This window comes from Galleria mellonella, unplaced genomic scaffold (genome assembly GCF_026898425.1).
Source record: "Galleria mellonella isolate WM207_F2 unplaced genomic scaffold, CSIRO_AGI_GalMel_v1 utg56, whole genome shotgun sequence".
NCBI lineage: Eukaryota > Metazoa > Arthropoda > Insecta > Lepidoptera > Pyralidae > Galleria > Galleria mellonella.
Genome location: NW_026442117.1, coordinates 1,876,451 through 1,900,587, shown reverse-complemented (window position 1 = coordinate 1,900,587; position 24,137 = coordinate 1,876,451). Strand labels below are relative to the sequence as shown.

General features: G+C 36.1%; 2 protein-coding genes across 3 annotated transcripts; one reads left to right on the top strand and one right to left on the bottom strand.

Moving 5' to 3' along the window:
• Window positions 1–26: 26 nt before the first annotated feature.
• On the bottom strand, window positions 27–24,137 carry LOC113512432 (transcriptional protein SWT1). 2 transcript variants are annotated; one of them, XM_026896320.3, is made up of 12 exons: window positions 23,892–24,137; window positions 23,581–23,737; window positions 22,620–23,398; window positions 21,291–21,432; window positions 15,169–15,327; window positions 14,360–14,463; window positions 13,451–13,630; window positions 11,690–11,876; window positions 10,013–10,205; window positions 8,823–8,924; window positions 7,170–7,304; window positions 27–5,872 (listed from the first exon to the last, which is right to left on the bottom strand). In XM_026896320.3, the coding sequence occupies exons 1-12, from the start codon at window positions 24,018–24,020 to the stop codon at window positions 5,788–5,790; spliced, it is 2,352 nt and encodes a 783-aa protein (XP_026752121.2). In that variant the 5' UTR covers window positions 24,021–24,137; the 3' UTR covers window positions 27–5,787. The 2 variants fall into 2 exon arrangements, with proteins under 2 accessions (XP_026752121.2, XP_031762817.2); XM_031906957.2 differs by having other exon boundaries at window positions 10,034–10,205.
• On the top strand, window positions 16,999–20,583 carry LOC128201608 (uncharacterized). The gene is made up of 2 exons (XM_052899092.1): window positions 16,999–17,901; window positions 18,426–20,583. Exon 2 carries the CDS (start codon window positions 18,431–18,433, stop codon window positions 20,300–20,302), a length of 1,872 nt encoding a protein of 623 aa, XP_052755052.1. The 5' UTR covers window positions 16,999–17,901; window positions 18,426–18,430; the 3' UTR covers window positions 20,303–20,583.

Below are 24,137 nucleotides of genomic sequence, written 5' to 3'. Positions count from 1 at the left end.
CAATTTACAACTGACGGAGTTATTACGTAACAAACATAAAAAAAACAACCAAATTTGTTTTTGAAGTCGGTTAAAAATTACAAAGAAACATAATTACAGTGGGAGACGTTGTACAAAAGTCATTGCTTGGGTACCTCTATACCATTCACGTTTCCGACCGTGAAGCAGTTGTTTGCATGGCTGTATTTCGGTATAAAACTGTAATTTCGTAAAAATATACAATTATTAAATTAAAAAAACAGCTTTAGAGAAACGACGCTACCTAACCCGTCCCAACATTTAAGACGAGCAATCTTTAAAATTATTTTTGCAGCATAACCTTAACTAATTAACATTGTTCTGTGAAACTTTAACGTTTTTATGAATCACATGCATTGTGTTAAAATAAAATATTTCAATTAAAACAATAACTATGCCCTTATGATTGCAGGAAGACGAGTAATAAGTATTTACATAAAAAAAAATGTCCATACGAATATGAACCGTATGTCTATATACATTTGGTACATGGATCAGGATAATTTTAACAGCATTTTTTGTTTTTTTTTCCATTTTTTTTTTTTTTAATATTATAACATTCTAATATACATTTAAAATAATGACACTGGAAAATCGTGAAATAAAAACTCAAGCTGTTTAATCAACGCGGTAACAGTATTATTTATTACTAGAGGAGGAAGGTATTGCTAGCAATGGGGACCACTGTTCCCATTGCTAGCAATATACCCTGCCAGGTCGATCTCCACACCGTTCCCAATGAAAATCATCGTGGTCAATTCTTGTTCGTGGTCTCGAGAAGACTCGCCATATATAGGGTGGAAGGGACAGGTTGGCCACAACGGAAACAGCTGATTTAAATGGTCTGAATCAAATGGCAGATATTTCCCCACAATTAACGAACCTTAGTTGTGGCACCACGCGATGTATTTAAAAATTTTACGACGTAATCCATGCAACGCGGGATACCTAACACCGCGCCGTCTTCATCACGATGTGCTAACTGGCCTGTTTTCATTCTCATCTATCACCATTCACTGGTGCTCCGCCAGCGTATCCCGTTAGCGCGGGCGGGGTTACCATACCATTTTCACCCATTAAAAAAAAACCCTTAATTTACAACTAAAACTGTATACAATTCTTACACTATTTTGTCACCTTTAAATTGGACTTATCCCGTGATCAAGTTTTATGATATCAGATGCTTTCTCTGCTATCATTATTACTGGGGCATTAGTGTTACCGCTGACGATGGTGGGCATTATTGAGGCGTCCACCACTCTCAAACCCTGCACACCCCTAACTCTCAACTTATTATCCACAACCCCATCACCTTCTGGTCCCATCGCACATGTTCCCACTGGGTGGTAATGCGTCCATGCTGTATTTAAAATATAACATTTCCAAAAGGCGCGACTACCTAATTCGTTCGGGTTACCATACCATTTCCACCCATCAAAAAAAAAAAACACCGCGCCGTTAACGGTACTTCTTCGTGGGTAGTTTTCGTACGCTCGTGTCGTTGACCTTACACAGCTGATTCCACACGTCGCGAGAGGATTTTAATACGAATATTACACTGCTCTTTTCTGATATTTCATAATATATCACTACCAAATATTATTTCTTTATTTATTACATAATATCATTATTTTAAAGGAAAAAAAATAATGGTCTGAAACCACTGTTACAGTTTTTACCAATCTGCCCCTTACACCCTGTATAAACTATAAAACTTGCAGAACAAAATTCTAAAAATTAACCCTGTTAAGTCGATTACCGGCTATAATTTAATTAAAAAAAAAAAAAAACTATTATATTTTTTTACTATAAAGTGATATTATTTTCATACCGAAACTCACCAGACTGTAACAACATAGGAATTATATGTCATTTTTTTAAACACAATTTTGCACATTTTTTAAATATATTTGATTTGTTATTAGAAAGTACTCTGATAGAGAGGTAAATAATAATAAATTAACTAAATACCACTTAAATCATGCAATGAAATTTTTAAAATGTTAATATTTCCGCTAAAAAGGTATTTGAAAACTTCATTAGCCAGATATGAAGCAGATGCGAAATTGTCAGCAGTATTTAACATTTATTTAACATTTTAGATTGTCAAAGTATTTTTTTTTTGTCAAAGTAGTTTTAAATATCAATGAAAAATATTCTTGACGTCTTTAAATATTGACAATCTAAAATTAAATAATAAATTCCAATTTCTTGCATTTCGATAAAATTTAGAATGAACGCTCTTAAGATAGTTTATTAAAAAAAAAAAAAAAAAAACTGATTTCAATAGCAGCAAAATTAGTAAATGAACCAAATATCACCCTTAGCAGTTACTAAATAAAAACCAAATAAGAGTGTCAGTCTTTGGGGCCATTACCCGAATCCATGTAATAGGCTATTTGACCAGTTTCTGGATAACATCTCAAACTTTTTAATGGCGTCTATACAGCTCTCAAAAAGCGATTATTTTTAATTTACATAAGTATTTCTTCAAAAATTAGCACATAAAAAAGTACAGTTTAAAAAAGCCATCGATAAGCAACTTTGTGCAATATGGCGTCAGTGACGTCACATGACAGTAAACAATCATAGAGTGTCATACACGAGTTTGAACCGATTTATTATTGAATATTTTTATTTATTTATTGTACATGCCGACCGTTAGTGTACCAAAAAAGTCTAAAATACGCAAAAAGTGGTCTTGCAAATTCAATGTTGTCATTTTTTATATTGTCATACGTTTTTAGTAACTTGTCTTTAGTAATTACTAATTATTCGAATAACAAAATCATTTGAATCCGCGGATCGCTGCCAACAACGCAAACGAAGATCACTGACAGACATGCCGTTTACTTCAATGTTACGTCATCATACATTTAGCCAATCGAGATCGTTTTCGATCACGTGGTACTAGACATAACTAGTTTTTTATGCATAATTAATAATATAATTTTTGTCAGATTAATGCATACCGCTTTTAAAAACCCCTAGTCAACGCGGATGGCATTAAACAATGCATTATTTATTACAATGTCAAATAGCCTACTGTTTTAATCAACATTCATACACTATGTACAATTGATAATTGTATGAAAGGAACTTCCACTATTGAAAGATACAATTCTTATAAACTTCCTAAATTGGTACATTTTTGTACAGAATTCCGACTAGAAGTGAGCACAGTCGCTTTCAAAAGTGTTTTATTTTATTACATAAAAAAAAAAAAAATTTTTACTATAACTTCATAATGTATACAAACTAAATATATAAAGAAAAATTTGTACATTAGATTCGATTACTAATCATTTGTAGGTATGTATGAAGTGTACCATGTAAAAAAAAGTGGAAGACGATGGAGGAGGCCTTTGTATCGAAAGGACACGTTGACCCAGTGACTGCTGTGCATAATCACTATTAATTATGGGTTAATAAATTATCATCATCTCCGCCATTATCTGTCCACTGCTGGACATAGGCCTACCCTATAAACTACCATAAGGAACGGTCCTGAACCATCTGCATCCACTGACTTCCTGCACTGCATTTGTGGTCGTCACTCCATCTAGTGGATGGGTCGTCTTACACTGCGTTTGCCCGTACGAGGTCGTCACTCAAGAACTTTTCTTCCCCATCGGTGGACGGTTCTTCGAATTATGTGACCAGTCCGTTGCCAATGTCGGTGATTTTTATTCTTTTGCGGATACTCTCATTTCGGATTCTGTCACATCAAGAAACGTTGGGCATAGCCATCTCCAAAGCCCCGCTGAGTAACTTGTAGCTTTTGCATACGGGCAATCGTGTAGGACTATGTTTCGGTTCCATAAGTCATCACTGGCTATACGCACTGGTTTTTTTTTTTTTACAACACAGCATGCAGCTCACCTGATGGTAAGTGACTACCGCCGCCCATGATCACCCACAACACCAGCGGCATTGCAGGTGTGCTGCCGGCCTTTTAAAATGGAATATACTCTTTTCTTGAAGGTTATGTTGTCGAATTCAAACTCCGTCTTCAAATTCAGGTTCAAATTTAGACCGAGAGGTCAACCGATGACCTACTGAGCTGGACCTATCAGATAACTACGCCACATCTTTTCATTCAAAATACCTCATAGTGTGAAGACAAAGATCTTTAAACAGTGCGTATAGCCCATGATGATCTACGAAATCGAAACATAGTCCTACACAACCCGTTTACCAATGGTTCACGTTATTCCGAGAGCTATGGAGAAGACCATACTCGGAGTTTCTATGCGCGATAGAATCCGAAATGAGGATATCGGCAAAAAAACCGACATAGCCCGAAGGAAAAGCAAGCGAAAGTGGCAATGGGCTGGTCACATATCTCAAAGAACCGACAACCAATGGGGAAAAGTTCTTGAGTGACGACCTCGTACGGACAAACGTAGTGTAGGACGAGTCTATTAGATAGAATGACAATCTCAAATGCATTGCAGGAAGTCGATAGATGAAGAGGGCTTGGGATCGTTCCTTATGGCAGTCTATAGGGGAAGCCTATGTTCAGCAGTGGACAGATAATGGCTGATATGGATGATGATGATGATGACCCTATTTATTTATTTTTTAATGATCACATTACAAAAAATAGAACTGTGAATATTTGTAAAGATGATAAAGATGTTTGTTCCTCGACCAGGATTAGATGGCTAAACAAATAAAGGTAAAATCTGAATGGTACACAGATGTACAATCACCTAGATTAACATACACAATATTTTATTTCTAATTTACACAGATAAAATCATGGATTTCTAATTTACACAGATAAAATCATGGAGTATATCTAGTTTACAATATTTGATACAAGACGTATTAAAGTAACAGAAAAATGCACACAAAAATTGTAAATTTTCACGCTTTTTATATGCATTTTAAAATTCTCAGTAACGCGACGCGATTTTTTTAATGACAATAGATAAAATCATAAATAGCTATATTTAAAAAAAAAACAAATGAGATTTCACACTTTGAGTGACCAACAGTAAACACTATGGAGCCGAGCAGTGATGTCTGAACTTGCCTGCAGATGCCTCGTTTAGAGGTGAAACACGTGTCCGCAGTTCGCATATAATATCCGCAGTTGAGCTTTGGTAACGTTATAAAAAAGTCACTGCTGCCCATCCCTCGCCGTCCCTTAGTCGCCTCTTACAACATCCACGAGAAAGGAAGGCCTATTCTATCCCCGGACTGCACGTTATGTGAAAAACTGTACATACAAAAGTTTTAGATTTTTTTTATTACCTACAATTTTGCCAATTAACATTTTTCCATAGGACTTGTAGTTTTGTCGGAAATCGAAACAAACCGTTTTTTTTACCCTAAAAAACACCCCCCTTCAACTTCCTGAACTCAGATCACCCCTAAATTATTTTTCATTTCATTTTTGTTATATTCTCCTACTTTTGCAATGGATTTCATCCGAATAATTTATGTTTTTTGTCTAAAAAATTATCGACCCTGGTCTTACCCAAAAAAAAAAAAAACATTAATACATTAGAAGTGTTAGAAAAAAAATCTACAACTATTTTATGTCAGTTCAAGAGATATATAACTGTCTGTCTGTATGACTTTTATCGACGACTCGGACGTCAAATATTGTCGAATAAAAATCAAGAAAGTAACATTTATTTAAAATCACGTGCCGTTAATTCTCTAAAATAAATTAAAAAAAAAGTTAAATTACGATGAAAAGAATTAAATAAACAATATTTGTAAACACTTTTGACAACGACTGTGCTGTGGTTTAGCTTAAACATTGCTAATGCTACTTTGACATGTGTCCAATACTTCAGTCAATTGTGTGAACTTTGTATACGCTTCTTGGAGCATGTTCCTGAAACACAGAGTAATATTAGATAAAAAAAAATATGAACTTAAACAATTAAAGTGCCGTACAATTGTAGTTTTCTATCAACCGACTTTAAAAAAAGAAAGTTCTAAAATCGATTATATTTTTATTGGTTGTTTTCGGTTGTTCCACAAAAAAATATATTCTAATTTATTTATTTATTTACAAGAAACATGATAAGTGTATATGATATATGATATATATAGAAACATGATAAGTGTGTATGTTACAATAAGTCCTCATATTTCGCCATAATTAGGCATGCAAATATTAAAACTTAAAAAGAATAAATGTTAAATGAGTCATTAAAATTCGAAATGTTATATAAAAAAAAAACATCAAAAATGTACATCAAAAATGTCTAGATGTTACAATAAGTCCTCATATTTCTTGTCAATAATAAAAAAAAGAATAAAGAAATGTCACTGTATAAAAAAAAAAGTCATGGACTATTGATAACAGCCACATTGTAACACGATAGGTAATTCAAGTGGGTAAACATTTTTGTATCAAAAACTCTTGCTAAAATCAGTTATTTTGATTTAAAAACTAAGCTACTGAGCCGATTTTGATAAAATTTCTATGAAACCAATCTCAAAATATATTCCTTCAGCTAAAAATAGAATTTTCCAAATCGGTTTACAACTAACAGAGTTATGAGGTGACAAACATAAAAAATACAATCGAATTGAGAACTTCATACTTTCTTCCGAGCTTTCTGCCGAGGTTTTCCCAAGAGACTACAGTTGAGGTCTTCAAAAGGGGGGTAAAGAGGTCTCTTCAAAGTCGACAACGCGCGCGTAATACCTTTGGTATTGCAGGCGTTCATAGGCTACGATAACCGCTTACCATCAGGTGGGCCGTATGCTTGTTTGCCACCTCAGTGGTATAAATAAAAACATTGTAGGTAGGCAGTTATAAACAATAAAAAGATTTAAACTTATACACTTAAAGAAGAATTAGAATTATCAAAGAAATTAATTATAATAGAAAATTTTTAAATTTTCCCCAAACAAATATGGACAAAAAAGGGCTTTTCGCCCTTTATTAGAACTACCCTTACTAAATTCACAATTAGGCGTGCCGTGTTAGTTAATTTATTTAGGATTTTTTGTCCCATTTTTTGTCATTGAAGATTTTTTGCCCCAAGATTTTTTGGAGAAAATCAGTGGCGGTCTAAGCCCATCTGAGACCCGGTACAGTAAAGCTAAATAAGGCTTTGTTTCGTTTGCCAAAAATTGCAGTGGTGTTGCAGGACTTTTAAGAAGGACTATAAACTTACCCGCAATTGGTACAAAACGACCTCAGATCCTCCGCGGTGACAGCACAGTCGACGCCAATCAGCGTCAGGCCTTCCCTAACGGCAGCCTCCAGTTCCAGCACCTGGTCATCACTGACGCTGTCAGTGTTCACCACCCTAGTGGAAATTCATCATCATCATATCACCGCACACAAGAGGTTCAAAGTATAAACGTAATCATATATTGATTGACATAGACAAAAATATGTGCACGGTGTAAAGAAGGTATGCAGTTATATCCCACAAACCCGATTCCCATAATCCACCAAATGTACCACAAATTAAAATAGAGGTATAGCAGTCCTTAAATACTATTATTTAGGAAATAAAACCTTTTTACTAAAGAAAGATCAGATGTTCAGATTCACAAATTACTTGATTATCCTACATATTTTTCCTAGGGAAAGTACACTTTCAAATTGTATACTATCGAAGAATTTAAAATTTTTGTACTATTTATTTACATTCTGTATATTTTAGTATTTAAGGTATGTACCTATAGGCCTTATGTGATATCTATGTACATAGGGGAAATTACAGAACTTACTGTGTTCTTGTGATTTCCAACAATTATTGGCCTTATGTGCTCAAACTTGACTGGTCGAAATAAATATGTAAATAATTAAGATTGTATTAAAAAAAACTACTTTAATTCAATATTAATTTACTCATTTATGTTAAATGTTTTTTTTTTATGTTATAAGTTATAAAATGACGTAATAAAAGTGTGGCAAAACCAGCTAGTTTGTTTTAAAAACTATACTACGGATTTTGATAAAATTCCTACGGGGACAAACTGTAAGTATATCGTTTCAGTTAAAAAAAAAAAGCATATTCTAAATCAATCAACTGACGAAGTTATGAGGTAACGAACATAAAAAAATATAACCGAATTGAAAAACCTTCTTTTTGAACTCGGTTAAGAATTTAAAGCCCTAGATAAAACCATAAATAAACGATACAATAAATAGTAACAAATTACCATAGATTATATAGATAGAGTATCGAGTCTCAAAAACGGGTCAACTTTTTGGTATCTAAAAAAAAAAGCTTTGTCAAATTAGCTGACTCGTTTCTTGCATCAGTGTTCTATATACTTAAGCACGTAATGTATCTTGACGTATCTATATTTAACTATTTAATAAAAAAAATTAGTTTTTATGCTTTAAAAAATGCAAAAATAAAAGATTAGAAATTATAAAGTAATCACTCATAAATATTCATCATGCAAAATTGTATGAAAATGTTGAGCCGCTTTTCTCGAAGCATTTGTATGGAGACACTCTATCTATATAATCTAAGCGAATACCAGAGGGAGACTTTGTACAAAAGTCGATTGCTTGGGTACCTCTGTCCCATTCGTGTTTCAACCGTGAAGCAGTTGTGTTTGCATGACTGTGTTTCGGTTTGAAGGGTGGGATATGGCGTGAATTTACAGGGTACAGAGGAATAACACCTGAGTCCTCAGGAATGGCAACGCATGGGGGGTATCATGGGTGAAACAGTATAGTCTGCTATGTCCATGGTACTGCTCATGTCTATAGGCGACGGTTACCACTTTCCATCAGGTGGGCCGTCAGCTTGTTTGTCATTCTAAGTTGATAAAAAAAAAAAAAAAAAAAAAAAAAGAATTACCTTTGAAGGGCGCGTGAGAGAGCTCGAGCCCGTGCTGCGAACTGCAGCCGGTCCACCGACACCATGCCCTCCGCCGCGTCTTGCCCGGGGGACAGCTTCGAACTGTACACAAAATCATATGATCCTTTATGTTTTTAAATTTTTAATACGCTATCTTCCTATCTACTATTTTGTACACGTGAATATTAGGAGTTAAACAGCCACTTCTAGTCTTGTAATGTATCAAAATTAAACAATAACTTTTAGGTTAGACCTTCAAGAGTACAAGCTGTGAAAACCGCATTCCATTTGATGTAGCAGTTTTGGCGTGATGACGGAACAAACATACAGGCAAAAAATAAACAGACAGATAGGTAAACAAAATTTCTAAAAATAAATGATTTTTTTTATATTTATTTATTTAACACTTTATTGCACCAACATAACAGGATTTGTTGAACAATTTTCAATATGTATAGTGTGGTATAAAAGGCGGTCTTATTGCTAAGCAATCTTTTCCAGACAACCTTTGGGTAGAAGGAATATAAAAAATATACTACTAGGAAAACATAGGGTCCGTCTGATGGTGTACAGAGTTACCGTAGTGTACGGACGCTTGTAACACTAAGGATGTCACGCGCACATTGCTGACCCTTAATAAATCTTATTACGCCCTTTTTTAAGAACCCAATGCTATAGTTCTTAGAGAAAGGCTCGGCAAGAAGATCACTCCGCAATCTTATTAAAATCCAACATATATACATACAGACATCGTCTAATAATAATTTTATTATATTAGTAAAATTTTTATTTTAATAAGGCCTTTTACCTTCATTAGATATATCAGCCCCATCGTATCCTAGCAATATGAGTTTTTTGTTTATGCAACTTAGAATGGCAAACAGGCTGACGGTCCACCTGATGGAAAGTGGTAACCGTCGCCTATAGACATGAGCAGTACCATGGACATAACAGAGTATACTTTTTCGCCTATGATACCCCCATATAATTCGTTGCCATTCCTGAGAACTCAGGTGACACACCAGAGTTTACACCAGAGGTAGACTTTGTGCAATCATGGGCGAAATGTCCAGCTTGTTTGCCATTCTAAGTTGAATAAAAGACAATTACACTCTCCCATCCTCTATCACATTATCCACACCTATCCCGGGACCACACTATCCCGGGACAACAGATAAGCAATTACTGACCAATACTCAGAGAAGACGGACCATAGCGCCTCAAAGGCCTGCACGGCAGTAGGCTCGGTTGGTGGACGCTGCATCCGCTCGAGTGTACGCTTGGCGAGATCCATGTACTCAGGGATGATCTGGCACTTCTTCGCCACTTCCACGCACAGCTCCATGAAGTTCGACACCTCCGATTGAGTTAAGCATTCTGGGTCTACAAAAATGATATCTTAATATATAAAAACCCCAAAGTTTTTCCAAGAGACTACAGCATGGGATTCTTCCAAAAAGGGATAAAGAGGTTTCTTCAAGGCCAGCAACGCGCGCCAAATGACCCAGGTATTGCAGGCGTTCATAGGCTACGTTAACCATTTACTATCAGGTGGGCCATATGCTTGTTTGCTACCTCAGTGGTATAAAAAAAACCATGTCACGATGTTTGTTCACGCAAATCTCCAAAACTACTCAACCATTTTTAATGAATTGGGCTTTTTTCATTCTATATTCATCATAATACCAATCGTTCTGTCCACTGCTGAATTTAAGACTCCCCTATAAAGGGAAATGTTGCCAGTACTTGCCACACTTGGCAGGTGGCTTGGCAACCGCAGTTAGAATTTAGTGATGTTATAAGAGAGACATTGCTGCCTATTCCATGACTATTAAGTTCCCTTAGTCGCCTCTTACGACACCCACGGGAAAGGAAACTATATTAGCTGAAATTAAATCAGCAATTTCCAAACATCCCTATAAATTATTAATGATCATTAATTCCTCTCTTTAAAGTAGATATACTTTGCTCTCAGAAACTACCCTGTACTAATTTCTGAGATAACCTTAGAAATTTACTCTCAATAGTTGTTTTTTCAGAATCTACTTAGATCCTGAGATTTTAGAGCCAAAGTGCATCGCTATCGGGATACAATACACTATTCTCAATTGTATTGTACTAGAATTGTAACCCCGTCTGCGCTATCGGTATACACCGGCGAGGTACCAGTGAAGGATGATAAGTGACGATGAAAGCAGGTCAGGCCCTCTAGACTAGTGACAAGCGAATTCGTCAATGGAATCGACATCGCTAGCGATTACGTCATGGAATGAGTCATTCGGCGTTGCTATCTCATTCTATTTCACGGACTCGCTAGCGATGTCAATTCCATCGACGAATTCGTTTGTCATTTGTCTAGAGGCCCAGTTTGCCCATCGTGATGAATTTATCAAAAACTAACTACGATCGTTTCCAAGAGGAACCACGTGGAGGTCGGCCTGATGGGGTATATTGATAGCAATGGAAGCTAACCTCCTCATTACTAACAATCCCTTCCCCCTACTCTCAATGGTTGACCGCACTATGCCGACTCACTGTTTTTTCACGCTACGTTTGAAGGATCCGAGATTATAGGATATAGGAAACACGTCTCGGGGAAGATCTTTCCACATTGTTACGGCACGATTCATGTATAGAGTTGGCAAATTTGTAAACGAGCACGGGCGACCGTGTATTGATGTAGCCGTTGGCTGGCTTATCATGGTACGATATCGGAAAGGCGAAGGAGGAATAAAGGAATGAAGTTTTCCAAGAACTCTCCATTGAATAGACGGTAGAAGACACTGAGGGAGGTTACATCTCTACGTAATTGTGGAGGTTCAAACGAACGGACTTTCACATTTATAATATTAGTTAGGTTTACTCACCTTTACTCTCTATAGAGACCAAGGCATTCCTCAAGTCTGTGATCAGATGCTCTATTCTCGGGAACACATCGTTGAACACAGCTATCCAATGCTTGAGTAAGCACTGCAGCACGTCACTAAGGGTCCAGGGTGGAGCTTTGAACAGTACGTGCTGCCATAAATTGTTATATTTCGCTCGCATTTCATTCTGTAAAAAAAAAAGTGGGTGATTAAAAAATAAACTGCTTGACTAAGCAAAAGAATCCTTACTCATATTGTAAATGTAAAGTGAATTTGTTTGTTGCCTGATAGTGCCTTAATGACTTAAGTAATTACTATGAAATTTGGTATACACGTAAATCGATTATCCGGATTTTCGATTATACGGAATATCTCTGGTTTTATTACATTCGAATAATCGAGACTATATCTATGTATTTGCGTTATAGATCCCGGCGTAAAATAAACCACCCCTTCCTTTCCCGTGGGTGTCGTAAGAGGTGACTAAGGGAAGGCGAGGGATGGGCAGCAGCATCTCTCGTAATACATCACTAAAAGTCTAAATGGGGTTGTCAACCTGCCTGCTAAGCGTGGCAACTTCCCTTACGAGTGAGATAGCTTCCCGAAGAAGATACAGTGGAAGAAGCGAGACAACCCCAGACCCTAGAGAGACCCCAGACAAGATAGCACGGCTGATACAATACAATACTGTGTATGTGGCGATAGCGTTTTCAATGAATGATAATAAAATGGTAGTGTGTACACTGACACTGGCGTGTGAGATGAAGCAAGTCTGACTTTTTCGATGGACAAATTTACTAATGAATCAATAATGATGGTTTCTAACCCCACCGCGTTATCGGTATACACTAGCGAGACTTTGTACAAATGATTGGTGAGTTTCATTCGATGAAACCGTGAGGCAGTAGTGTTTGCATGGCTGTGTTTAGTTTTGAAGGATGGGATATGGCAGTGAATTTATAGGGTATAAAGGAATAAATACTTGAGTTCTCAAGAATGGCAATGCATGGAAAGTATCATGGGCAAAACAGTATGTATAATATTTCTGTTGTGTCTATGGTACTGCGAATGTTTATTATATGTCTGTCTGATAGGGTGCATTGCTAGTAATATGGGTTGTTGATCCCCATTACTGAGAATGCGTTTTCCCCTGGTGCTTTTTTTAATGGGTGATAATGGAATGGTAACCCCATTTGCGCTATCGGCATACACTAGCGGGGCACCAGTGACAGATGATTGGTGAGGATGAATAGGCGGCAGTTAGCCCATCGTGACGAATTCAAAGTGAATTAACCACGATGGTTTCGCCTAATAGGGCATATTTTTTTTTTTTTATTGTGGCTCCCCCTTAGGAGCACGCTTTTTACAGGATATTAAGTTTCAGGTTATGCATCTATTACTTTTAATTATTTAGCTAGTTTCTTTATTTTTCCTTTCTTTCCATCCATTCTTTCATTCCGTTTATACTTCATTTCCTGTCAGTTCTATTTATTTCTTAGAGGAGTTCCTAATTCCTTTACTCATAGGTTTTCCGGTAGTCGTTGGACCACAATCCTTTGGCGTTGATGTTTATACGTCACCCATCCCACTGTCTGTCCCGTCAGTTCGTTTTTGGTTTTCGTAATAGGACATATTGGATAGAGGGATTGCTAGCAATGGAGTTTGACAGCCCCATTGCAAACAATCCCTCTCCCCCTCCCCTGGTGCTAGGTGGTGCTAGGTGGTGCTAGGTGGTGCAGGTGGTACGGGCAGGCGGCGGACCTCGAGTATGTTGGCGAGGAGGTGGTGCAGCGCGGCGCGGTGGCGCTGCAGCGCGGCGCGGGCGGCGCGCGGCGCGGCGGCGCGCGGCGCCAGGCGCGGCCGCAGCGCCGCCAGCGGCACGCTGCTCACGCCGTTCACCACCGCCTTGCTGCACAGGTTCTTGTCGTTGGACAGCAGGATCTGACGGACAGAACGGGAAGTATGCTCAGCCTTATGCCGCAGCCGAGGAGCTACAGCGCTCGCAGCGATTTGCAGCAGAAACTCTTCAAATAGAACTTAAATAAAATTAATACATAAAGATGGAGACCAGAAGGAGGATATACTCTGTTATGTAAATGGTACTGCTCATGATTATCTCACTGATACCGCTAGCGACGACCATTTTTCAGTTCTCATATTCATAATTTGTCGAAACATGATGAGAGGACGAAATAAATTTTCTCCATCGAATAGCAAGAAAGTTAAGTGCTCTTCAGTTATTAGTATAAAACCAAAAGTTGCCCTTCCTTTTCCATGGATATCGTAAGGGAACTTAATCGTCGAGGGATGGGCAACAGCGTCCCTCTTAAAACATCACCAAAGGCTACCAACCCGCCTGCCAAGCGAGTCGACTACTAGCAAAACTCTCCTTATGAAAAGAGCCTACGTTCAGCAGTGGTATTTTTTTTTAAACAACTTAGAGTGGCAAACAAGCTGACGGCCCACCTGATGGAAAGCGGTAACTGTCGCCTATAAACATAAGCAGTACCATGCGTTGCCATTCCTGAGGACTCAGATGTTATTATGGTATAACCGTATCCTGTAGGGGGAAAGGGATTGTTAGTAATATTCTGTAAAGCATCCTATATCGGATAAAAACATATCTTTGTAACAGTAGTAAGTTTGTTATGTTGCATGCACATATCTTACCACAGAATTGCCTCTCTCCGACTGTTGAAGACAGCAATTAAGTATTTCATCATCAGGCAGCTCACACGGGTATATATGAGAATTAGCATCCCTCAATGACTGTCCTGTACGAAAAATAAATAGGTTTAATTTTTTTCTTCTATTTTTTATGCAACTTATTCTAAGTTAGTTATTCTAAGGAAAGCAAACTGATGGTCAACCTGATGGAGAGTGGTAACTATCAGATATAGATGTGAACAGTACCATGGATGTAAGTGCATACTGTGTCGCCCATGTTACCTCATGTGTTACCATTCCTGAGGACTCAGGTATTATATCTCTGTACCCTGTAAATTCACTGCCATATCCCACCCTTCAAACCGAAACACAGCCATGCAAACACAACTGCTTCATGGTAGAAACACGAATGGGACAGAGGTGGCCAAGCAACCGACTTTTGTACAAAGTCTCCCTTTGATTATTCGTATAATATTAATATATTATATCTATAAAAATAATAGGATTTTCATCGTGCCTCCGATCAAACTGTTTATAATTACTCCTCTCCATCCAAAGGTTGTCTGGAAGAGATCGCTTTTAACGATAAGGTCGCCCGTTGTTTTCTCATTGTGATTATGGTATTTCTTGTAACTGTTTATATTTATAATAAGTTTATTATTGTAATATTTTGGAGGAAACAATAAAGAGTATCTATCTATATTTTATAACGTGGATATCATAGAATACTGTTCATGTCTATAGCTGACAGTTACCACTGTCCACATGTAAGCCATATTAATTTCATTAAAAAAAAAAACAGTATAAGTTACCTTTTATCCTGTCATTCTCAGGTAGTGACTTGTACAAATAGTCCATGGCGGACTTGGCGCGTTTACAGATGGCGCCGTTTCCATTGTTGTTGTCCTTGAGACGGTCCAATTCGTTGATCACCCGCCACGGTACCAACAGTGTGGGAGGTTCGCTGTACCCTTCAAACAAAATTCTTCGAATCAAAAATTTTTAATTAATAATTTTTGTATATGTTTATTTTCTTTATATTATATTTATTTTGTATTAACGCTGAGTCCTTTTTAGGGTTCCGTACCTAATATAGAAAAATCGGAACCCTCATAGGATCACTTCGTTATCCGTTCGTGTGTCTGTCAAGACCCTTTTTCTAAGCAACACGTGGTGGTATCAAGTTGAAATTAATATAATATACTCAGGTCTGCAATCTCTTAAAGCAGTAAGAAAAATCAAGCTTCTAAATGTACACACCGGGACACTGCAGCGGCTCGGGAGGCCGGGGTCGCATAGCCGTATTAGTATTCTAGAATCGGACAGATTTCTGGAGAAGAACACCTCTGACGCAATTCGACTTAACGAATAACTCCTTAAAATGTATAAAATTGCTAAGGTTTATTTGGTTTACATTGTTACCATTGTATTAAAACAATCTTTACAGCATTGCAACCACTCTCAATAGCTAAACAATACATCGTTATTCAGACCTCAATAAACATTAGTTTCACTGACCTTCAAACACAACATTCGACACAAAACGAGAGTCGTAAATATTACGTACGCACCATGAAATCGTATGCACTTAGAAATGTGTTCATTTGTTTATTGTAATTGTTTAGCACATGTTTACCTATTGTACTTCCTATTACCTTTACGTTATTTTTAATTGCTTTCAAATTTTCGTATTGTAAACATGGCGAATAAAAGAAAGACTTTGTGTTTTTCACGAAAAAGTGTCATTAACGCGATGCAAACTGGCGAAAAAAAAATGATGCAAAACGTAAAAGTAACAGTTTATTGCTATATTCAATTCAATATAAAGATTATGTTGATTATATTTCAATACAAAATTTCATGCTTCTAGACATTGATATAATAATTTTGGATAATCCATTAATTTTAGTAATTATTATTTAAATTCTACAAAAATTCACATCCCTCCTCTTAAGGAGAAAAGATGGCAAACTAACCCCCGGCAGAAGCACAGTCGATACAGATGGGCAAAGCACCGGGTTTAAACCCGGTGCTTTGGTAAAAACCCAATAAACACCCATAAACTCCCATAATCACCCAAAAAAATAGGTTTTTACGTATTTTTTTGAAAATATGTAAGTAATACCAATAAATTATTTTTATAAATTGTATTGATCAATTCTACAATATTAAATAAAACGTTAACTAATAATATTTCAGGAAATTTTAAAAATCTATATATAATAAAATGAAAGTAATTAATTTTCAGTGTTTTCATGTTGCAGTTGATCAACATGTTGGCCTTTTGCTTCCCGTAGATACTTTAAAATTTCTTCATAACACCTCGTTCGCACACATGGCCGTATATATTTAAATTCTTGAGCCACTAACAGTCCGAAATACTCATTTCTTTTATCCTCTTCTCCATAAATTAAGCATTTAGAACAGTTTGTTTCTTCTTTCAGTAAATTTTCTTTTACTTTATCCTCGTTTTTTTCTTTGTTGCGACGACGCTGGGTAAATCATCTGGACACTGGGTCTCACTATCGCCAAATATATTTGGAGATCGGCTTCGGCTACATTTGGCAGACATTTTTTCTTTCTACAATTTTAAATTAAATTTATTAGAATAAATGCTTCGAACACACGCGATCTAAGTACCTTTTGTGTTTATTATACCTTACCTACCTAGGTATAAAAAGAGTACTTACGTAGATTTTCTTTTATTAACTGTTTTATACGAAGATCTTGATCTCTCAAATTAGCATCCATTTTACTTCCAGTGATTATCAACTAAATTAATAATCCACAAAGTATTAAATAACGTTTTTATGAAATATTTAGCACAAAAACAATACCCTTTAAATATCGATCGTCAGTAACTGTGGCTGACTTACCTATATTCTAGCAAGCAGGACTGCCAGATGTGAAGGGGAAATCCCCAATAAATTGTTGCATGTGACTGATGATGTGAGCATGTTCGTTTCATAATAAAAATGTTGCCAGGTAACCAAAAAGTCGTATGTTTTTGTGCGAATTACGATCATAATCTTTACGATCGTACATTAAAAAATAGACAAATAATAGTATGAGTACGATTTAAATCGTATATCTGTCAACCCTGCTAGCAAGACAGCGACAAAATCACGTTGCATAACAATGTAGCCCAAGCTTATATCTTATGAAATATACGGAAGAGATACGGACTTAGAAAAAACAGAAATGTTGTTCTTTGTGGAAGTCATTGATGAAATTCTATGTATTTTAGCCCGCAAACTTTCTTCAAACAAAAACAGCGCCATCTAGTATCGAGTTCTGTAATTATCTCTTTGTTTATGGATTTGAAGTAAGACCGCCACGCATGCAATACATTATGACTGGGGATTCCCCTATTCGTCGACGCTGAATATGAGGCGACGACAATCACTGTCAAACGTGTTCACTATTACTCTGACTCTGGTAACGTGACTTCCTGGTAACGTGTTAGGTAGGAAAAGCAGTAAAAAAGTGCATATTAAGGGAGCAGATTTGAAATAATATTTATACTTAACAAGAAATAATTAAAGGTAAGTGGATTTTTGAATGATACAATTATATCATGATCACTTAACAATTTTAACTTAAAATTAGATGTATTATTACAAGCTTTTATTTAGCTTGCGTTATGTAAATAAAAGTATGTAGGTATGTTCGTATGTTGATGCAATTATCCTCAATCCTCAACCGACTGGGATAAAATTTTCCATACACGTTTATTTTGGATGATAGTGCATAGTTAGCTGAGAGTCGTCATTGGATAATAATGGTGGATAGCCTAAGATGTGTACTAGATATTTATTTTTAACATAATATGCGTAAGTACCTAATCGAATTAAAGAAGTTGCTGAGAAAAATACAGAACAATACGATAATAAACTAGCGTCTGCGTTTAATCCTCCGAGGAGATGTAATTTTACAAAGGTTTTTTGTATTTATTTTATTATTTTTTTAATAAATTTATTGTAAATAACAAGAAATAATCATTGTAAAAAAATAGGCACTCTATTGTTGAATTTTCGTCAGACCAACTAATCATCGTTCATTTTTTTAGGTTCAATGGGGAGACCTAAAGATTTACGCATATGGGAGCACTACCGTACTTTACCAAACAAGTCTGTTTCTTGCAAGCTTTGTAATAAGGTCTACAAATTCAGTAATGCTGCCAAAATGCTTCAACATCTTATCACTTGTCCAAAATCTCCAGAAACATTAAAAGACTCTATGAAACTTATAAAAGATAGCTCGTCCAAAACCAAAATGTCTGGACTGTCAGAGATAGAGACAAATGATTCTTTTATAAGCCCCTCGTCGTCTGCTAACACTACAATAAATGCTGAGTTTCAAGACACCGATGATCATATAAAAACAGAATTAGCGAGAGCTATATTTGTAACAGGGACGCCATTATCGATGGTGCAACATCCTTTATGGATACAATTTTTCGAAAAATTGCAACCAAAATTTAAAATACCTTCACGTAAAGCTTTAGCGACAAAATACTTAGATAAAATATATAGAGAAATGCGTTTTGAGTTAAATGAGGAACTAAATGCTTGTAGTTACTTACACCTTCAGTGCGATGGCTGGTCTAATTTAAGAAATGAAGGAATAATAAACTTTCTTATATCAAAACCTCAACCTGCATACGTTAAAAGTTTGAATACAGAAAGTAATCCTCACACTAGTGAATACCTTAGCCAAGAAGTTGAAAAAGTAATGAAAGTGTATGGAGCAAATAAGTTTCTTGTACTTATTGGCGATAACGCTAGAAATATACAAAAGGCATTCGAATTAACAAAACTCAAATATCCACATGTTGTTCCTCTCGGTTGCTGTGCACATATCCTTAACTTGTTGTGCCAAGATATTGTAAAGATACAAGAAGTAACTGTGTTTATTATGCAAGCCATAAATATAATAAAAACTGTTAAAAGGAGTCAACGATTAAGTTCCTTGTTGATAAAATCAAGGCAGGGTGAAGATTCTACACAAACACTAAAATTGCCTTGTGCTACAAGATGGGGAAGTCATGTTACTTCGTTAAAAAGTTTGAAAGCAAATAAGATAGCTTTGCAAATATTAACAGTTAGAGAAGATGTGGTAATTTCAAGAGATATTAAAGATTTAATTCTAAGTGATGATTTCTGGACGAAGACAGGGGAATGTATAAGTATTTTGGAACCAGTCACTGAAAGCATATTTTACTTAGAGAGCGACCAGAATCGTTTGCATCGCACATACATTACATTTAGAGATGTACAAGCTAAGATACGTTTTGCATTAAATGAGATTTCGACATTGAACGAAGAAAGCAAACAGCAGATTCTAACATCAGTATCTTCAAGATGCAATATGGCAATGAGGCCAATACATTTTGCAGCATATATTCTAGACCCCAGGACTCTAGGAGTCGAACTTACTCAAGAGGAAGAACTTAAGGGTATGGAGTTTATCTACAATTTAAGCCAACACTTAAGTTTGTCAAATGTAATGGCAGATTTGGCGTGTTATAAAGCTAAAGAAAACTTTTGGGCCAGAGGATTTGTATGGAGCTCATTAGATAGCATTGAGCCCCTAATATGGTGGAAAGGTATTTGTGGTTCCACTGAGTTAAGCAAAGTAGCGATTCGTATTCTATCAGCTCCCTGTACTTCGGCAGCCACTGAGCGTTCCTTTAGTATCCAAGGCTACATACATAATAACAAAAGAAATCGACTTACAACTGAAAGAACTGAAAAAATTTCATTCATTTGTTATAACTGGAATCTTAAACATAAAGCTGAATGCGAGGACATTCAGTTTAATGAAGAAAATACCTTAGAAGCTTTCATTGAGCAAGTAAATGAACATAACAGTTTAGACGAAATAGAGCCTATCGAACCTATACAATTCATCGCTTGTAATAACTCTGAATCTGACAGTGATTGACTGTAGTTTTACATTTTACTTTCATCTCTTTCTTAATAAACTCAAAATCAAATTAAAAGTTTTTTATTCTGTAGGCTGCATAATAATATTGTCTATGTCCAGTATAGTGGACGTCTTGCGGCTGAGATGACGATGATGAAGTACAAAATCATAAACACCCAAAAATTTGGGTGTTTATGGGGTTTAAACCCAATAAACCCAAAACACCCGGTTTTTACCCACCAGACTTTAAACCCACCCAGGTGGATTGCCCATCTCTAACAGTCGACCAGGGTTCAGGGCCCCAGGGAGAGAAACCGGCGTACAATGCGGACAGAATCTAAGAGCACCGCTTTCTGCATCTTTCCCGGGAGTGAGCCGCCTCGGAATCCCAACCGTCTGAGATGTTGTTCCAGACCAGTTGGGATAAGACCGTTCACCGATAAAACGATTGGAATGATTTCAGTGGATGTCATATTATTATTTTTATTATAATTATTTCAGGTGTTACCTATCCACTGCTAAACCTAAGCCTTCCCAATAAAGGGAGTTTTGCTAGTAGTTGCCACACTTGGCAGGCGCATTGGCAATCACAATAAGGCTTTAGGAGATGTTTTAAGAGGGGCACTGCTACCCCTTTTTTTGGTAACCGTTTGATGTTGTAGGCCGCCGATGGCCTTTACAACAAATCAAACGAGTGTAAGCAGGGGCGAGTGCAGATGGCACTTCAAGCCCGCGAGAGGGGAGCGACAGAGGCGTCAGCTCTTTCTAATGGACTGCGACGTGCGCCCCTTAGTGGCTCGAACCTAGGCTCGGGCAGCCACACTTCGACCCCCATTAAGGGTCGATGGGTCGGTGGATCAAACGGGGGGCACTGCTGCCCATCCCTCGCCCTCCCTTAGTCGACTCTTACAACACCCACGGGAAAGGAAGGGATGGCCTATTCTATGCCGGGACCGCACAGCTTTTAATAGTATATGTACTTTTAATAATAGATCAAAGAATTTACCTTTTATATGTGAATTAAGAACATTTTTAATGAAATCTAATTCGTGAATGAATACATTTGTATCCACCACTAAAACAACATTCTCATTATTGTTGGTTCCACTGTTTTTTGTACACTGGACTGGCGGTGCATTTGAGGTTACCTGAAAAAGATATATTATAAAATAGTATTGTACTGTAAAATCTTTATTGTACATAATTCACGTGAATTTACAGGGTACAGAGGAATAACATTTGAGTCCTCAGGAATGGCAACGCATGGGAGGTATCATGGGCAAAACAGTATACTCTGTTATGTCCATGGTACTGCTCATGTCTATAGGCGACGGTTACCACTTTCCATCAGGTGGGCCGTCAGCTTGTTTGACATTCTAAGTTGTATAAAAAAAAACATAATTCACATTGAACACTGAAAAATGATTTAATATACAATGGCGGACTTATCCGATAAAGGGATCTCTTACAGTCAACCTTTGAGAAGCTGAAAGAAAACTGTCGAATGTATAAAGGTAATAACCATACAATTATTATTTGAAAATAATAATAATAATTACATAGGTCAAAAAGTAGAGTAAATACTTATATTATAAAGGGGAAAGATTTGATTTCTTGTATGTTTGTATGTAATAGATAAAGACAAAAATCACTTAACCAATTTAAATATTTCTTTCACTTATAGAAAGCTACATTATCAGTAAGTGATATAGACTATATATTATTAAAAAAAAAATTATAAACTCAAGATATCAAAAATTTCATTATTAAAGCTAATATAAAATACCAATTTATCTCTCTATCTCTCTATCCAGACACAACTGGGTAGAATCACTAGCAATTGGTAGCATTCATGTTTATGTTACCACTTTCCATCAGGTGGACCATTGTTTGCCATTTTAAGTTGCATAAAATAATGAAAATATAAATATATAAGATTTATATGTCCCTATATTATAAACAATATACTTTGCTATGCTTTGGTTCAAGAGCATTTTCTAAGATTTGAAATTGGTCCAACATATTAGACTTGTATAAGAAAACATACTAATTAATTGATTACAAAAGAGTAACTACAACTTTCTTGGCTCAAACATTGGGTAATGAAAAAAAAAATTTAAAAATAAAAGAAGGGATGATTTATAATGTAGACTAGCTACAGCGGGAATGCTAGTAGCAAATACCATCATCTGTCCAGTAGCAATATGATTGATGATTAATTTATCACAATATCCAAACAAATGTAACCTTATCATTCCTTACTGATATTCACAGTGTAAACTAATAGAGCAGAAAGTGTTGCAATTTTTTCTTTATCAATTAAAAAAAAACATACCTCTTTATGTACATAATCAACATCCATTGCCTCGCCAGAATATACATTTTCATTATTCACCCTATCTCTTATACTAATATCATTGTCAATTCCTATCTCACTGCTCAATCTATTTCTCAGATTGTTCATTCTGTCCTGGGCTGAACTAAAATTTGTTACACTAGTGTCTTTAGCTGGCATCTTATATGACAGCTTTGATTTGATGGCAGACATCAGTTTACTGGCTTCAGAGAACTGGGGCGGTGTAGCTGGATGCTTTAAAAACGGATATTCGGGAGTTTGATTACAAATGCCTTCTTCAATATCGGCAAATGTGTTTTTCTGTGTTGATTTCTCACAATACTGGTCAGGTAACTGAGCTTTCATTGATGATATGATTTTGTTTGCTGCAAAAAATTGTGATGGTGATGATGCAGATTGAACACCGTCACTGCTCGGTGATGGTGTGGTTGTGGTGCACTTTGAATCATTTAATAAAAGATTCTGAGTCTCAATTTTGGCCATTTTAATTTGCATTTCTGTTTGTGTAGAATTAGGGCTAACCCTTTTCAGGTTAACTCTTTGTGGGGAATTGTCCAAATTGGACGATTCCTCTTTTTCTGCTTCAATATTTAATTGTGCACGTAACTGTGAGAGACGTGAGTTAGCAATGTTTTTGCTAAGAGGCTTTGTTGGACTCCCTTTTTTGCTAGAGCTCAAACTTTTCGATGGACTCTGCTTCTCTGGCCTTTTAACGGGAGTACGCATCTCTCTTTTTGAGTTATCATAGATTTGTGTATCTGTGAATATAAATATTACAATTATTATTTAACACATAATATTGTTTTATAAATGTATAAAACAATATTATTTGGACATCTACAATTATTAAAATATATAACACATAAAGATAAACAAATACAAACTATAAGATAATACGCGTAAAGTTTCTAACAAATGTAAACAGTAAATTGATTATTACCTTCTCTGGGTTTCTTCTTCCCTGAACCCTCTTCATTGTTGTCGCTTTTCCGCTTCAATGACTTCTTTGGAAAGTCTTCTTTTTTACTCTTTTCTTGTTTCTTTTTCTCCTTTTTAGTTCTCTGTTTACTATTGCCACCAGCATATCTTTCGTCAGCCTTGAAAAAAAATTGTACAAAATATTGATTACTCACAGTTAATGCAACAATTAGAGAGTAATAGATAATGTTTGTATTATTTTGTATTATGAAAAAAAGTATAGTTGTTAAAATATAATATTAATATTGTCATAATATTAATTACGAAATTTACCTGCGGTTTCGTCCATGAAGATTTTCCTGTTTTCTTGTTGAAAAAATACTTCCTGCCTGGATTTGATTTAGATGGGCACTGAACCCACCCGTCGGGAAGCTTGAGATCTTCATTCTTATTCGAGCTCATGTCGAATTATCGCAAGATAAAAGTGTACAAAACATTTAGAAATCCATAAAACCAAGAAACCGTCTGCAAGTAAATTTGACAAATTACACAAATAAATTGAGTTTTCTTTTTTATCTA